The sequence below is a fragment of the Callospermophilus lateralis genome, chromosome 1, assembly GCF_048772815.1.
Source record: "Callospermophilus lateralis isolate mCalLat2 chromosome 1, mCalLat2.hap1, whole genome shotgun sequence".
Classification (NCBI taxonomy): Eukaryota; Metazoa; Chordata; class Mammalia; order Rodentia; family Sciuridae; genus Callospermophilus; species Callospermophilus lateralis.
Window position 1 is genome coordinate 144,967,619 of NC_135305.1, and position 18,527 is coordinate 144,986,145.

Here is an 18,527-nt window from a genome sequence, read left to right on the forward strand (position 1 = left end):
CTCCCGAACCGACTTCTGCGGGCCGAACTGCCCCAAACAGGGAAGTGCGAGGGGCGTACCACCGCGCGCCGCGGCAGGAGGGGCCGAGGACAGGCAACGGGTCCGAGGTCCGCCAGGTCCCATCCACCTCCATGTCCACACCGCGAAACATAATGACACATCCAGAGTAGAGCTGCGGTTCTCTCCTTTGGCCTACGATCTCAGCGTGAGGAACTCTATCTCGCCGTTATCAGCCTGTCTCCCCCTGCTCCAGCGACTTGAGGTGGTTCGGTCCACAACTGGGCCTCTTCCATTGGCTCTGCAGTCAGGGGGTGACGACAGGAGCCTGGACCAAACCATTCGGGCTACTGACTCCTTTGCAACCTTTTTGGACCAGGGCAGATCCTGCTACCATTGGTCAGAAGCCATTTTGGAAGTGGGCAACACCAAAAAATTTTCAAGGAGTTACTACCAACCCTAGAGAGGTGGCTTGAGGTGTTTGCATTGTAAGGGGATAATTCTGTCTCCGGATTTCGTAACCTTGGAACATTTTGAGCTGGATAAATCTTTGTGTGGAGGTTATAAGATGCTTTGTGAGATATGGGGCAGCATCCTTGGCTTTTCTACCTACTAAATGTCAATAGCACTCCCCAAAACATGTCTCCAGATATTGCCAAATGTCCTCTGGGAAAGAAAAATCACCTCTAGTTGAGAATCACTGTTCTCTCTGAATTCCAAACCGGGTTATGACTCAAAGCTGCCTATAGTGGTGGTTTATTCCATTTACACACACACACACACACACACACACACACCCCACAGTGAATTGGACCCAGGCGTGCTCTGCCACTGAGCTACATCGCCAACACCCCTTCCCTTTTAAAAACTTTTATTTTGAGACAGGGCTCAAGGCTGAAAGTGGTCTTGCAAACCTCCTCCCCAGCCTCCCCAGTTATAGGCATGGGGTTATAGGGAGGCACCACTGTCTTAACGAAGAAACAATCACCATTTCTGCCCACCTGTCTACAACTAGATCCCATAACTGGGCAAAGTTATTCAATGCATTCTGAAAACATTCCCTGTCTTCCTTGCGTATGTGCATGCAGCTTTTCAGATGCCTGCAGCAGCTGTTCAAAAATCCTAGCCTAATCCATTCTCCACACGTGTGGAGTGAAGCCCAGAAAATTTGTGAGTTGTTGAACCAAAACAGGACGCAAGAGCATCAGGATGACACCAGGAGCTCTAATCGAGGGATGTGTAGGAATTACATGTTGATGTCCACATTACACGTTTATCACAATGAAGAGAAGGACTTAACACCAATGCATCTGAGGCCTCTTCAGGAGTTGTTCTTTTAGAAGTCTTGTGAAACTTGATCTTTTTTCTCTTCAACATCCCACGTTTATTGAACATTTCTCCTATCTCAGTCTGAAATTTTCACAGTGGCTGCAACCACATCTGCTTTGCTTACCAGATAACCAAAATAATACCTGGCCCACAACAGGCATCCAACATTTGATCAATGGAGATCATAGTTTTATGTTTACATGTACCACATAACAATAAACAGCCATTATTGTTAGAGTCACACCTGTTTTTTCCTTCATTCTGATTATCCTCACTTCATTGAATTCATCTCATGACATTCTGTGAATTACTCTAAATTAGCTATTCTTATTTTCAAATTCCAAGTTTATGAAGAAAAGCAGTAATTAGGGGCTGGGGTTGTGGCTCAGCGGTAGAGCACTCGCCTAGCACATGTGAGGCCCTGGATTCCATCCTCAGCACCACATTAAAATAAAGGTATTTTGTCCAACTACAACTAAAAAATATTTTTTTAAAAAAAGCTACTAATTATTGAAGGCTTACTATGGAGCAGGCGTATCACATTTTCCCATAGCTTAATCCATTTCTCTAGCCAGCTAGTAAATACTTAGTTTTGCTGGTTACATACAAATTTTGTTACATATTCTTCTTTCCTATTCATTCTCATTCTCATTCATATTCCCTCTCCGTCTCTCTCCCCTCCTCCCCCGCCCTCCCCCTCCCTCCCCCTCCTCTCCCCCCTCCTTCTTTCTAGCACCCCCACCCGCTTCTGTCCTACTGGGAATTGAACCCAAGGATATTGTACCACCTAGCTACACCAGAAGCAGGATCTTACTAAACTGCTCAGGGTGGTTTCCAACTTGTGACCCTCCTGTCTCAGCCTCTTGAGTTGCTGAGATGGCAGGCATGTGCTACCACACCTTATTTTTCTTTCTTCTTCTTTTTTTTAATGTAAAAAAAATCCTTAGATGACGGGCTATACAAAAACATATTGTAGACAACGCATTATCTACATTTTTAAAACAAAATTAGTATTGTAGCCCACAGAAATTATCTAATATATCTTTATTTTACACTTTTTTTTTTTTTTTTTTTTGGCATAAGCTACCCTTAGTAGAACGTAAGCTCCATTAGGACCAAAAGTGCTATTTTCTTTGCTTACCGACTTTTCTCCAGTGCCTGGAACAGTGTGTGGAATATACATATTTCTTGACTACAGGAATGAATGGTTGAACCTGACTTAACCACTTAATGCTTCAGGGAGGTCGTGGATACAGAGTTCTAATCATGAGATTTTGCTGATTCGACTGGTATTAATCAGTGCTGAGAGGAAGAGAATCTTTTCCAGAAAGGATGACCCAAATGCAAGAGGATTTTGGAGCAGGATAGAGGATGCTGGGGCAGTTACCTGCCCTTAATTGAGATGGCGACAAGGAAGACTGCCCTTTCCGGTCACATGACCTGCCAGTCGCAGAAGAGCCCCTCCCCGCGCTTGCGTGCTGCGCCGCGGCTGCGAGGCGCTGAGGGGAGAGGCGCCCGCCGCCAGCGCTGCTGAGGGGACCCGTTAGAGCGGAAGCGCCGCCGCCGCCGCCGCTGCCTTCGCGGTTCCCGGGCCCCTGGTTCCCGGCAGGTGGAGGCGGGAGCCATGTCGAAGAGGCTCCGGAGCAGCGACTTGTGCGCTGACTGCAGCGGGCCGGGTGAGTCGCACCGGCCGGGCCCGCTCCCCTATGCTCCCCTGGCCGGGACCCCTGTCCCGGAGCCGCCCCCTCGAGGCCGGCGAGTTCCAGAGATGGAATCTCGCATCCCGCCGCCGAGGTCGTAGCGAGCGGGGCCCCGGGGTGGGTGGCCTTGGAACCAGACCTGCCCCGGGCCTGTCAGCCGGGCGGCCGTGGGGCCGCCGCCCTCCGCTCCCTCCCTTCCCTCCCTTCCCCTTCGCCCCCTTGTCCGGGACCGGCCGGCGGCGGGGTTCGCGGCCGCTCCCCCGACAGGAAAGGGTTTGGGCAATCCACAGGAAGACCCGATTACAGAAGTAATGCGAGCGTCCTCCCGGCTGCGGCCCCCAGAGGCTGCAGGTGTCACCCCTCGCCAGACCCCCGCCCCGCCAGCCCAGGGTGGGCGACACTCCCAGCTCAGCTCTTGGACACTTGCCAGAGGGTCTGGATGGATGACGTCTCTGCTCCTGACATCCCGGCAGCCGCTCCACGGGAAGAATCTGCAGGTCGAGGTCTTGCACACACTACCAGCTCTTAGGAGTCAGTGCGAGACTCAAGTTTGGAGATCCCAAGGGCCTAGGTTCACGCTGGATTTTGCCTCTGAATGACCTTGGACTGGTGACTTCACTTTGTCCAAGGCTTGATTTCCTCATTTTGCTGATGAGAATAACCTGATGAGTACCATGCTCTACGTTTAGGGAGATTCAGTGATTCTTCTAAGAATCCTTTCATCTGAGCTGCTGCTACTGTTTTTTCTTTCTTTCTTTCTTTTTTTTTTTTTTTTCTGTTATTCAGTTCAGAACCCTTGCAGTCCCCTAAAACTAGCGAGGAATTTCTAAATGGTACATGCATTACAGTTACCAGACACCCACACAGTCACTGGTAATATAAGCATATATGAGCACTAGGGCCCAAACCCTTCTCCCAACACATACTATTGAGATTTAAAAATCGGATCTGTTTTAGTAATTGGAACTCAATTGATTATTATATGTTGGTTTTGGTCCTTGGATTTAGCTACTTTGAGTTTGAAATAATTCAAATGCCAGATGATTTTTTTTTTTTTTTTTTTGGTTCCATAGGGTCCGATTAGCAATCTTAAGTAAATCTTTGAAAACCAGTGGCTTTGCAACTGTTCCAATTTTCATCTTGTCACTTGAAAGCAAAGACTGGTTTTAAATTGTATTGTGATAACTCAACCTTATATGGTTATTTCATGAGTTGCATAGTACAGGTGATGTTTCCAATTTCCTTTGAAGATGGGAATGGAGGATGTTAAGAAGAGGATTTATACATCAAGTTTATACAGACTGTCATTTTCTCTAAAAATGTTAATTTGTTCCACTTCCTTCTTTTCTTGTGTGTTTTCAGTTGAGCTTTCTGTGATCAGTTTGATTCACATGTGTCTGGCTTCAAACTTCCTCTTGAGATGCATATTGTTTGGTTCCTGATGGAGTATATGGGGCAAAAGCAAATTGCTCTTCTGTAGCCACTCTAAATACTATCTTGTATTTTTGCAGCATCTTGTGCATTTCAGAACATTTTTTCTTCCATTGTATCGTTTTAGTTGCCTTGAATACCAAACCTACAGAGGCTTGAGTCATTTCCTTCCTGTTTTGAACATAATGAGGCTACCTTGAAGTGTTCTGTGAATTTGAACAGCTAGGGATTGTGCTCCCTTTTCTACATGCCCTGGTGAAAGAGTTACCTATAGGATTAGGGGACCCTTTTGACAGTCTGATGAGCACTAAGGCCTTCTCCCTGGAAAAATGTACCTATACTTACTCTTTCCCACAGAATTTACCTAAGTTGTCAGGGAGGATGCAGACATTTTCAAAGTCAATTTATAGTGACCATGGAGCCTAAGTTAAGCCCTGGCATCCAGATAAACTGGAAGGGTTTTATCCAACCTCATTACTACAAATTCAGTTTTAATTTTTCTAGGTTGTTAATATTCTGATATTCTTTCTGTGGGTTTTCTGATCCATGATGTTTAAAGAAGTACTCAAAAACCAAATTAGTTGTTATCTTGTTCCTGTTTAATTTCCTCCAAGAATACTGTGAATCCTCTGAATGATATGTGAAAACCAAAGCTCTGCTCTCAGCCTGTTGTGTCCTTAGCAGTGTTGTGTGATGTATCTTCATAGGGATCTTTCATCTTGATGTTTCTGGTTTTTGCTCTTTAGAATAGCATAGTGGTACTGACACAGTTACACTTTGCTGAATTGTTGTATTTAATTTCTTTGTTTCTTTCATGGTGAACATTTAATTACAATAATATCCTTTTTTTTTTTTTTTTTTTTTTTTTTTTTGGTACCAGGGATTCACCCCAGGGGTGCTTACTCACTGAACCACATCCTCAGACCTTTTTATTTTATATTTTGAGACAGGGTCTCACCAAGTTGTTGAGGCTGGCTTTGAATTTGTGATCCTTCCGCCTCAACCCCCCAAAGTCGGTGGGATTATAGGCATGTATGTGCCAATGCACCCAGCAAGCATGTCTTCTTAAATATTGTTTTTTAGTGAATCTAGTTCATTTTAAATATATCAAAGCTTTAAGTTGCCTAAAAACTGCTGAAATTTCTATTACAGTGGCACAGTATTTGTGTGAAACATTCGATGTTACAAGTATTTCAAGTCAAAAAACTTTTTCCAGGGATCATGAATTTCAGTGAGTTCTTTAAAATATTTGAATGATAATTATAAAATAATTTAGAAAAGTTACAACAGCTAATATTTTTGAATACTTACCATAGGAGAGCTACTTTATATTCTCACACCCTGGAGATGTGTTTTATTCCCACCTCACCCATGGTGAGGGTACTCAAGTAACTTGCCTGAGGTCGTTGTGCAAGAAATGACAGTTATGGGGGTTCAAACCATGAATGTGTGCCTCCACAGCCAGTCCTCCTAACCACCACACGAGCCAGTATTTGTCTTTGATTGGAATCCCATAACTTTTCTTTCTTTCTTTTTTTTTTTTTTTTTTTTTGTTGTTGGGACCAAGGATTGAACCCAGGGCCTGTGCATGCTAGGCAAGCACTCTGCCAACTGAGCTATATCCCCAGCCCCCTCCATAACTTTATTATATGGTTTGAAAGGGTTTGAATAAACTGTTAAAAATGGTAAAGATGATGTGTATACATTTTAGAGGTTTTTGAGGACATTGAAGAATTTTAAAATAGAATCCTTAGACCAGACAGCTTGGATGTCACCTGTTGTCGCCCTATTGTGAATCTTTTGAAAGGTAGAGGTTTGTCTTTATTTGGGGTTTTGTCTTTATTTTGGATGTTCAGTTTACTTATGCAGATCCATCCTGCTTACTAAGTATGTATTACTTGTTGTTTGAAAGGATGTCTATTGAAGCTCTGTGGAATTTCAAAGAAAAAATATTAATACACACATCAAATATATTACTTATTTTTATCTTATATCTTTGTCTCCGTGAAGCAACTTCTATTCTTTCGGATCACTTGCAAGCTTGGACTCAGTAGTTTGTTATAAACAACTAATGGATACCATAGAATATTTTCTATGAGAGGAGGCCAAATTTCCCTGTCCTTAGAACCCTAGCAACTCAGTAATCCTGTCACTCACAGCTTTCCATTAACTTGTAGACATGTTGATTTGTAGCAGTGCATTAGGACAGTAGTCATTTCATTTATTTTAGGTACCGCTGTGTGGATAATTCACTGTCAAAATTATATTATCTTGCTCTTTGCGGAGATTCATCTGTACTCTCAATTTGCTTTTCTTATGTTGAATGAAAGAGCATCCAGCTAAGATGATAGATCCACATTAGGGTTATAGATTGTAGCCCTGAACCAGAAAGAAGGAAACTGTTCATTTAGGGCCCTTTGTTGTCAGTTAACATTGTGCTTCATCAGCCAGGTAGGTAGTGTCATTGGGTGTGATTACCAGCACGATATGTTGACAAGCGTGCTAAAACAACAAAAATGGTTTGCTTTTCTGAAAAACCAAACATCAGATATCTTTTGCCATTCTGTCGTATAGCTACCAGCTGGTATTCTTGTCACTGAGATTTCATTATCTTTCCAGATCCTTCCTGGGCATCAGTAAATAGGGGAACTTTTATATGTGATGAGTGTTGCAGTGTCCATCGGAGTCTAGGGCGTCATATCTCCCAAGTAAGGCATCTGAAACACACACCGTGGCCTCCAACACTGCTTCAGGTAAGGGGTAAGAAGAACACAGTTTGTAATTTATGTTTTAGCAAATAAAATTTCTCAACTAAAATATATGTTTATGTGTATATGTATATATATGTGTATATATATGTATATATGTGTGTGTATATATAACTAGACATACAGGGCTGGGGTTGTGGCTCTGTGGTAGAGCGCTGGCCTAGCATGCGTGAGGCACTGGGTTCTATCTTCAGCACCACATAAAAATGAAATAATAATTGTATCCACCTATAACTAACAAATATTTTTTTAAAAATAATAAATAAATAAATACACATACATACATACACACACACATATATTTTTTTTTTAACCTGGGGATTTTGCCAAGTTGCCCAGGCTGGCCTGGAACTTTCAATCCCCCTGCCCCACCAACCCAAGTAGCTGGGGTAGCAGGCTTGTGCCACTATGGCTATTTTTCCTAGTATACTTCTTAAATCTTATAAAATGTTTGGATCATAATCCAATAGAGGTTTTTGCCCATTGATATAGAGTATAAGTACTCTCCATATTGAATTTATCATTTAAAATTTTTTCCACTCCTAACATAAATCTTGTTCCAAAAGCTCAATTATAGACAGATAAAAATTAAAATTTTCTAGTAATATTTCACTGCTGACCTTCTAGATTATCCCCAGAAATTGTTTTTAAATAACCCATCTTTTGTTTCCAAAAGCTGCTGCCTGAAAAACTTTTCATTACTGTACCTAATCCTGACTGAGTACCTGCTAATATCTTTAGAACTTTTTTTTTTTTTTGCTTTAATAGGAGGACTGGGGTTCTTTAGAAATTTCTGAAGTATCTTATTTACATTTTTTGAAGCTGTCAATACTAATCAGACCAAATTAAGTTAATGTGTTTTGATTGCATGCCTAACACTCTATTGAGTGTTAAGTGGGCTCTTTGTCTTATTTGGGGTCTGATGTCATGTTACATGTACTTTTATTTGGGGTACACATTCTTCAGGTTCTCCTGGAACTTAGGATTAAGTGTGCTTTTTGCCTTCGTTTGTCTTGAGTACACATCACTAAATCTGTGGCAGCTGCATAGCCCTTAAACTTGCTTGCACGAACCAAGGGGCACAAACAAGTAGGTTTGGATCTCTGACGTGAAAATATCTCTATGAATATAAAAAGAAGATGGAAACATTTTAGGAGTCTGCTTTGAGATGAAATTGGGAGGTGTGGATTATTTTTTGCTTAGAAGTTTCCAATAGCCCATTGTCCTATGAAAGGGATTGCATACTGTTCCCAGGTCTGCATTTACAAAGCCATACTATGTTATAGAATCTGAATTAAGTTCAGAGTTGAGTATTTTAATTAAAATGCCAGGGTTGATTCTAAAACAACAATTCCCAAAATATGGAACATAAGCCATCAGTGGTACTCAAGACAGATGTAGGTCATAATCCAATATGTATTTGTATAGTTGTGTTATGTTAGTGTATATAAGAAAACTGCAACTAACACATCATACCATAATTATCAATCTAAGTTTTGAAAATGAGCAAATTTAAAGAAAAATGTTGTGACTAGTATAGCTAATATGTGGGTAAAATAGTATTTGTTCAGGCTTGGGAAACACTGCCCTAAAATGTTCCTCATCCCTCAATATATGACTACAGTACAGTCAAATCCATTTAAAGATTTGACTGCCCTGCTGGTCAAAACTGGATCCCGAATACAGGTTCATCTTTCTCATTCTAAAATCAGAAAACAATAACATGAGTAATAATCAAAACATCTTAGTATATGTATAGGAGCTTTGTTTTCTACTTGTCACTGATTCTCTTCTAATATTTATGTAAAAAAATTAAAATATGATTTCATACTGCTTGATTTTAGATGGTTGAGACCTTATATAACAATGGTGCAAATTCTATATGGGAGCATTCTTTACTGGACCCTGCCTCCATTACGAGTGGAAGACGTAAAGCTAATCCACAGGATAAAGTGCAGTGAGTGGAATGTTTATAAATACTTCTACTTCTTTATAACAAATGGGACCCACTAAATGGAGTACAGCTATTTTTGATCAGCCTCCACCAGGGCAGTGCAGGAGGTAGTTACCACAGTTGCACATGAGCTCTTTGCTGGTAGAAACTCAGAATGAGGCAGGTGGGGACCGTCTGTTTTGCATGATTACTGGACAGGAGTTAATGGTTACTCCAGTTGGAGACCACGACTTGGAGGCTATAGATGTAATCAAATTGAAACCTCAGCACTCAAGCAAGAGGCAAGCAGATCAGAAATCTATGTGCTGGGCACCAGTCTGCCGTAGGCCTCACCTATAAGATGAGACTAAATGCCACTTCCTCCTAGGGTTGCAATCAATTGAGAAAATTACACAGAGAAGAAAAATGCTATAAAAAGCAGGTATTCTGCAGTCCCAGTCATTATGACTAATGTGTGTTTTCAGACTTCAGGTCTTGCTCCTGAAACTTATTTCAGCATTGTTCACTTAGTGGGGGATGTGGGCCACTTCCTCTCTTTTTACAGTATAAAGACTGGGGAATGTTGTATCTGCACTGTGAATGAACTGTTTTCTTTTTTGTTTATGAACCAGTCCCAATAAAGCAGAATTCATCAGAGCCAAGTATCAGATGTTAGCCTTTGTCCACCGCTTACCCTGCCGGGATGATGATAGTGTGACTGCCAAAGATCTTAGTAAGGTGGGTCACAACCTTTTGAAAGTCCCTAAGAGATCTGGATGAGACAGCATATTGTTATTTTTGGAAGGCGGGGGGGGGGGGCTCAAAAGGGAAAAAAGAAAAACTCATTTTTGTACATTAAATAATCAGTATCAGCTTTTTTTTGTAATCAGTTTCATCTCTAATTTTTTTTTTTTTTTTTTTTTAATACTGGGGATTCAACATTGAACCCAGAGCCACATCTCTAGACCTTTTTGTGTTTTATTTTGAGACAAGATCTCACTAAGTTGCTTGGGGCCTGCTAAGTTGTTGCTGCAGCTGGCTTTGAACTTGTGATCTTCCTGCCTCAGCCTCCAGAGCTGCTGGGATTATAGGCTTGCCCCACCACGCCTAGATTCATCTCTAATTTTAATTCGAGTGGAAGCCATTTATTGTAATGGGGTACAAAGGTAAAGGGGAGAAATAAGTATATGCAAAGCTGTTTGTTTTCTCAATATGGTTTTTAAACTGTATTTTGATAAATTTTTATTTATGTTTGGAATTAGAACCATCTCAAAATTTGTTTCTAGAAGGGACTGAAAAATTTTTAAACCATTATTTCTAATAAGTATTAGAAAAGCATAGTAAAGACAGGGCTAACTTCCTTGGATTTCCAGGTTGAGCAGTAAGAATGGTCTTCAGAAAATAGGGTGTGACCCAAAGCTGTAGCACACAGAATCGTTCATTATACTTGTGGAATGAGTGGATGGTTTTCTTTATGTGGCTTCAGCATGTTTTTGAGGGATGCCATAAGAAATGCACATCTGTATTCCCAAAACGTTGTTTCTGACAAATCTCACTGCATGGAGCAGGGGCGATGATCACAGTTCAGAATATTAAATTTTGCATAGAAGTGTATAATTGTTACTTCCTCTAGTTAATAAGACTCAGGGGGTTTTCTTTTTAACCAGCTTTTCAAAAAAAATAAAGGTATTTGAATGGAGTGCTAGAGTAGTTTTTCCATTCCTATGATGAGGGTTATTGAATCTTAGAGCCTTTAAGGAAGTCAGCTCATCTTCTTACTGGTGATGAACTTTTCTGCAATAGTACAGAATTTGGTGTGCCACAGCCCTATTTCCCACCCTGAGAGACTTCTGGAAATCATTGTGTATAAGTCAGGAATAGCATTGTGGAGAGGGTACAGTGTAAGGCAGAGTCCTGTAACTTGCATAGCATAGGATTTGAATCCCTAGGTTCAGTAACAATGACAGCAACTAATAATTATTATTTTAATAACGGCATCTGAACTCTTCAAGCACTTTATTATATCATTGAATCCTTACAATAACCTTGTCAATAGGTAGCATTATTATCACTCCTTTTTTTTTTTTTTTTTTTTTGGTACCAGGGATTGAACCCCACATTCCCAACCCTTTTTATTTTTTATTTTGAGACAGGTTCTCACTAGGTTGCCTACATCCTCACTGAGTTGCCAAGGCTGGCTTCAAACACTCAATCCTCCTTCCTCAGCCTCCCAAACCTCTGTCTAGGATTACAGGCATGTACTACCATGGCTGGCTGTTATCACTATTTTAAAAGATGAGGAAACTGAGGGTCAGCTTACTTAAGGAACTTTCTCAAAGTCCTACAGGTTGAAGGGGCAAGAGATTGAAATTCAGATCTGTCAGACTTCAAAGCCAATGCAACCATCCTCCTCATATTGTCTCTCACTCAGGTTCTGGTTTTGCCACTTGTTTGAATGAGTCTTGCATTTGGGCAGGTCAACCTGATCTCCCTCCAATTCAGGAATGGTTGTAACCAGCAAAGGGTACTGAGCCAAATAAAGATTATGTGTTATTAAAGCTGTGTATGTTAAAATAGTCTACCAGCTGCTCTACTATCTCATTCCTGGTGCTTTTGAAAATTCTCTTTTATTTATGTGTTTTTCAGCAACTCCATTCAAGTGTGAGAACTGGAAATCTTGAAACCTGTCTGAGACTGTTGTCTTTAGGAGCCCAAGCCAATTTCTTTCATCCTGTAAGAAAACGTGAATTGCTTCAGATATTAAATTGAAACTGAGTTGTATTCAAATAGCCTTTAGTTTGTCTAATTTGCTTTTCTGACAACTTTTTATTAATTATTCTTAGGAAAAAGGAAACACCCCACTCCATGTCGCCTCCAAAGCAGGGCAGATTTTACAGGCTGAATTATTGGCAGTATATGGAGCAGACCCGGGCACGCATGATTCTAGTGGGAAAACTCCTGTTGATTATGCAAGGTAAGAAACTGGGATTCTTGGGCTGGGGCTCAGCGGTAGTGCACTTGCCTGGCATGTGTGAGGCCCTGAGTTCTATTATCAGCACCACATATAAATACATAAAATAAAGGTCCGTCAGCTACTAAAAAAAATAAAAGAAACAGATTCTTGACACTTCTCTGTGTGTTCGGTATGAGTCATGAGTTGTGTATGATTAATGTTTAGCCCCTTTGAAGATTTATATTCTATTATTTTGCAGGAAAAAAAAAGGCATTTCAAACACATTCTAGAGTAGCCTGGAAAAATCAGGGAAGTGTAGAATCATAAAACTCATGTGCTTAGCTTCTAGTCTTTAACTTGGTCCTTTACCATGCCTGCTATTTGAGCCATAATTAGAGTGCAAATCAGGTATCATGAATTAGAGACCCACTCTTTGTTTTATTTTGCAGTACTGGGGATTGAACGCAGGGGCACTCTATCACAGAGCTACACCCTCAGCCCTTTTTCTATTGTATTTTAAGATAGGGTCTTGTTAAGTTGCTGAGACTGACCTCAAACTTGGGATCCTCCTGCCTCAGCCTCCCATATAGCTGGGATTGCAGGCTTGCACCACCATACCTGTCTCAATTTTTTAATATTCTTAATCATTGCTTGAACTTAAAAGCAAATTTATGGATGCATATGTAATAAAACAAATGTAATAAATGTTTAGTTGTAATTTTTAGATAGAACATCTGAGTTCTCACTGTAAAATCCTTGTAATTTTTCTTTATTTAAAGGTTATGAAAGGCTGAAAAACAAGTAATCCATCAGTTAGCTTTGAGTATCATTTAAATGATAGAAGATCAATCATCTTTCCTTCTTTTTTCAAATTTCTTTTATTAACTGCAAAGTGCCATACATAGAGAATAAATGAGGATAAATGAATAAACTCTGTCCTCCCAAATTTATTCTCTCTTGGAAGAGATGATTTATAAGTACCTGAAAGAGTTCACTGAGGCAAAATAATATGTGATTCATTGGCAAAATGGACAATAGGTCTTAAAGAGCATATTTAAGTTTTCCTCATTGTGGCCCAAAAGATTAGGAAATTCCTTTAGTTAAAGAATGGGTTATTTGTGGGCATGCAAATGAGGAACTACATCGATCCAGGGGAGGGGAAGGCAGAGTCAAGGTCTGGAGATGGGCAGACAGGCACATTCAGCACAGCTGGAGACTCTACTGAAGACATCCAAGCACACGTGAGAATGACCACAGCAATACAATACTTCACCAGACCTGCAACTTCATTGATTCTACAGTGCATCATTACTTCATATGGCACTAAAAAAGAAAAAAGCTCTGCCAGTTAAATTATCACATACCATCAGTTATAGAATGTTTTGTGATTTACAGATTTTTTAAAATGAGAAAAAAACATGTGATGTAGGTGCCCCTCAACAGATGAATAGTTAAAGAAAATGTGGTACATATAGACAAGGGAATATTATTCTGCCATAAGGAAGAATGAAATTATGGCATTTGCCAGTAGATGGATGGATCTGGAGGCTATCGTGCTAATTGACATCAGCTGATGCCAAAAAAAAAAAAAATCAAGGCCGAATGTTCTGACTGATATGTGCATGCTCACACACAATAAAGGTGGGGAGAGAACATAAGTTCATTGGATTAGAAAAAGGGGAATGAAGGGAAGGGAGGGGCATGGGAATAGGAAAGACAGTAGAATGAATTGGACATAACTTTCCTATGTTCATACATGAATACACGACCAGTGAAACTCCACGTCATGTTCAACCACAAGAATGGGATTCTGATTAGGATAAGTTATAGTCCTTGTAGGTACAATATGTCAAAACACACTCTACTGTCACGTATTTCTAACAAAAGAACAAATTTTTAAAAAGTGAAACAAAAGACATGGAATGGTAAAAATAAATCAAAGATGTGTGGTAAGTTAGAGTATTTTATAGTTTTTTGAATAGTAGGAAAAGAAACTGGTTGAAACTAGATTTGATCTTTGAAGAGGGAAAGAGTCTGCACTAAGTACTTTATCATTTACTTTGGAATTTCCTCAGACAAACCTCACATATAATAGTCTTTCAATCTAATAATTTATTTATAAGTGTTGTTACTAAAAGGTTCCAAGTAGCTTCAATATTTATTTCATGAATGAAGAAAGGCAAAGGAAGAAAAAGATAAAAGTAGCTTAGGTCTGAGCTTTGCATTTGGTTGGTTTGTCTCTGCCTAAATTGTAGCTCTAGAAGTGGTTTCTAGACTCATCCAGAGGTAGACTGGCTGCCTCAGAATCATCCAAGGGAAAGGCCTTCTTCAAAATATTGATGCCCAGGCCCATCCCAGCCTATGATTCAGAATTTCCAAGGGTGAGGTCTGGACATTGTATGTTTCTAGAAACATTCAAATTAATTTTTTGGAACCGCTTTCTTTAAATCTCTCATGAGTCTTTGAATTTCCCATTAAGTATTCTGTTTTGTGCATTAATAAAGGAAATGGGTAGTTCAAATTGTTTTATAAACAATTTATAAAAATAGGACTCAAAGTAGATCTTAACAGTTATCTACCTCACCAAAAAAAAAGTTGATTATTCTAAAAAGTCATGTTTGCTAAGCTGCTCAGGTGTCTCAGGGGATGTCTTTGTACTTTCCTACTCTCCAGCCAGTGAATCCTGAGTGATATCAATGGTACTTTGTTTTCTCTTGGTAGGCAAGGAGGGCACCATGAGCTGGCAGAACGCCTTGTGGAAATACAGTACGAGCTAACAGACAGACTGGCCTTCTATCTCTGCGGCAGGAAACCTGGTAAGTGAAAGGCTAATGACCTCGCCACACCTCCACTCTGGAAGGTTCTGGGAAAACAAGACAGGACACTATTTTTTATGACCTCCTCTTCTTTAATGTCCTTCAGAAAATTGGGAGTAATTTCTTTATAGGAAAAGATGATGGTTGAATTTTCAGCTCTATGTAAAAGATACAAAGTTGGTTAAATCCCCTTGAACTTTTAGTTTGTAAAACTTCCTTTTAGCTCTGGAGAAGTGGCTTCTCCAGAATCAAAGAGCATAATCCTCCCAGTGTTGAATGTGCTCCACAATTCTTGAACATCATGGAACTAGCAAAGGAAGAACAAAGCAACAACTTTTGTACTGATTTGAAGAATTCTGCTAAGGATAGAAAAAAAGTCCAAATGTGATTTTACCTGTATCTAGTCATCTTATTTGTGATAGGGAACAGGAATCTGCAAACCATGGTCTGTAAACCAAACCCAGCCTATCACCTGTTTCATTAAAGTTTAATTGCAAGCCAGGCATGGTGGTGCATACCTGTAATCCCAGCAACTCGGGAGGCTGAGGCAGGAGGATCGTGAATTCAAAGCCAGTCTCAGCAAAAGCAAGGCGCTAAGCAACTCAGTGAGACCCTGTCTCTAAATAAAATGCAAAATAGGGCTGGGGATGTGGCTCAGTGGTTGAGTAACCCTGAGTTCAATCCCTAGTACCCACCCACCCTGCCGGAAAAAAAAAAGTTTAATTGCAAACTAGACGGACCAACTCACATCTTGTATATGGCTGCTTTCACACAACAATGGCAGAGTTGAATAGGATGTATTGTCACAGGACACCACAGAGCCTAAAATATTTACTGTTCAGAGCTGTGCATAGTTTGCCAACACCTGATCATAATGTCCACATACATGTCCATTGTGGTTATCCACCCTGATTGTACAGTAGAGTTAAGAGCCCCTGGTGCAGTTTCACCACTGAATAAGATGGAGTAGTCACACCCCATCCTGTCTCCTGGGGATTGGCACTAAAAACCCTGGACCAAATGCTCAGGGCAGCTCTCTAAGGACTCCGAAGAGTAAGTAAAATCCAAGTGGTGGATTAAGGAACTTGAAATGCCATCAAGCTGGTATTGAGGGTCCTGTTTGTTTTACTTCTGATATGAGTGAGTGGCAACCTGAGACCTGGAACTGCATAATGACTGCAAAGAAGCCCTCTCTTTCTGGTCTAAGGATCAGTAAATGGGACTCATACAAGCCTGAGAGTAGGGGATTCCCCTGGGTTTTTTTCCTCTTTCCTTTTTCTGTTCCTTCCCATCCCAGGAGCAAGCCTGTAGCTACACAGTTGCCTAAATGTCTGATAGAGGCATTAGGAAGTCTAGATTGCTCTTCTTTTTCTCCCAATTCTCTCACCCTGCCCCACAGGCAGAACCCAACCTGCTCTGCCCGCTTAAACAAAATGTTTACATTCTCCATAGAGTTTAAAGAAGGCCCAGAGTCTCACAACTTAATATTAAAAATATCCAAGTACCATCTGTAGAGACTGAACTGATGAAGAACCAAATCTCAGGAAAGCAGTCAATTGACAGCAACCTCAAGGTGACGTAGGTGTTGAAATTATCACCTATTAAAGAAGCTAATAAAACCATGCTCTAAAAAGATAAGAGAACTCACTGAGTAGGCTTAATAGCAGCTGAGAGATATAAAAAAAAAAAAAAAGTCAGAAAACTGAAAATAAATTACTAGAAATTATCCAGTTTGAGCAATTGGAAAAGCAGTGGGAAGGAGAAAAACCTGAACAGAGCCTCAGAGACGAATCAAAAAGTACCAGAAGATCTGACATTGGTATCATTGGACTCCCAAATAGAGATGAGAAAGACTGTTGTTCAGAAAAAATATTTGACGAAATATTGGCCAAAAACTCTAAAAATTTGTCAAAGACACTTACAGATTCAAGAGCCTCAACAAACCCCCAAGATGATGAACTGAAAGAAAGCCATGTTTGGAACTTCAAAACCAAACTGCAGAAAGCTAAGATTTTAGAGGAACTTTCTTGACTGCAGCCAGAAAAAAAAAAAAAAAAAAAATCCAATACACTTTAAAGCTTAAGCATCCCTCATCCAAACTATATGGGACAGAAATGTTTTTGATTTTGGAAGCTTTTAGATTTGGGAATATTTGCATAGATTTCACCAATTAAGTATCTGTAATCAGAATGTCCCACAACACCAAACTTTTTGAACATCATCCTTATTCTCATCAGAAACCATGAAGATGAGAAGAAAATGCAGAAATATTTTTAAAGCTCTAAGAGAAAGAAACTGTTGCTTGATGTTATAGTGCTCACCTGTAATCCCAGCAGCTTGGGAGGCTTAGAGAGAAGGATCACGAGTTCAAGGCCAGCCTCAGCAATTTAGTGGGGCCCTTCCTCAAAATAAAAATTAAAAGGACTGGGGGATGTAGCTCAATGGGACAGCACTCCTTGGTTCAGTCACCAGTACCAAAAAAGAAAAAAAAAAAAACCAAAACTGTCAATCCAGAACTCTACATCCAATGCAAATGACCTTTTGAAGTCAAAATAAAGACATTCTAAGGTGAAGTAAAGTAATAATTTTTTGTGCTAACAGAAATTCTAGGGAATATTTTTGGGGTGGAAATGATACCAAAGACATCTTGGAACTTTAAGAATGAAAAAAATCAGCAGAAATAAGTACCAAGGTAATATAATGGATTGTGTTTTTCTCTTAAATTCTGTAAGATACATGTGAGAGTTGAAAGACATGATTAGCAGGTAGATGTATAGAATATGTCAGTATCGTGCTACAGTAGGAAAAGGGAAAGAATAAAGAAATATGATGATAATATTTCTACATTGTACTTAAAATAGTAAAATATTATTTCCTAGTAGCCTGTGAGAAATTAAGTAAATATATTGTAATTCCTAGCACAACCACTTAAAAGAGAAAAGTTGTCAAAAACTGTAAAGATAAACTAAAATGGAATGTTAGAAATTATTCGGATGGTCAAAAGATATTTTGATTGAAAATATTTAACCCAGGCATGGTGGTGTATGGCTATCCTATAATCCCAGCTACTTAGAAGGATGAGCTGGGAGGATTGCTTAAGCCCAGGAGTTCAAGACCAGCCTGGGCAACATACATAGCAAAATCCCCACTCCTACACCCTACCCGCCATAAAAAAAAATTGAAAGGGGAAAACAGAAATCTGAGAATCAAGCAAAATAAATAATAAAATGATAGGCGTAAATCCAGATATAGCAATAATTACATTAATGTTCTAAAAACACCAGTTTTTTTTTAAAAAAAAAGATTGAGCTATATGCTGTGTACAAGAAACCTGCTCTAAATATAATGATAAAATTAAATGCCAAAAGATGCACAAAAACATTCCATACAAACCATAAGTCAAAGACGGCTAGAGAGAATGTATTCATGTCAGACAAAGTAGACCTCAGAGCAAGGAAAATTAGCAGAGATAGAAAGAACATAAAATGATGATCAAAGGGTCAGTTCACCAAGACGTAAGTCTAAATTGTCCATAACCAGCAACAGAGCTTCCAGTTATATGAAGCAGACCTCAATAGAGCTGATAGAAAAGGACAGATC

General features: G+C 39.9%; 1 protein-coding gene across 14 annotated transcripts in view; it reads left to right on the top strand.

Annotated features, from left to right (window-relative positions):
• The first annotated feature begins 2,821 nt into the window (after positions 1-2,821).
• Positions 2,822-18,527, top strand: part of Git2 (GIT ArfGAP 2) — a 50,964-nt gene continuing 35,258 nt past the window's right edge. For all 14 annotated transcript variants that reach the window (XM_077108844.1, XM_077108848.1, XM_077108846.1 and 11 more), the window contains exons 1-7: positions 2,822-3,002; positions 7,077-7,210; positions 9,070-9,182; positions 9,791-9,896; positions 11,805-11,891; positions 12,002-12,132; positions 14,833-14,927. In XM_077108844.1, the coding sequence (XP_076964959.1) occupies positions 2,951-3,002; positions 7,077-7,210; positions 9,070-9,182; positions 9,791-9,896; positions 11,805-11,891; positions 12,002-12,132; positions 14,833-14,927 (718 nt within the window). In that variant the 5' untranslated portion in view covers positions 2,822-2,950. The remainder of the gene's footprint in view (positions 3,003-7,076; positions 7,211-9,069; positions 9,183-9,790; positions 9,897-11,804; positions 11,892-12,001; positions 12,133-14,832; positions 14,928-18,527) is intronic.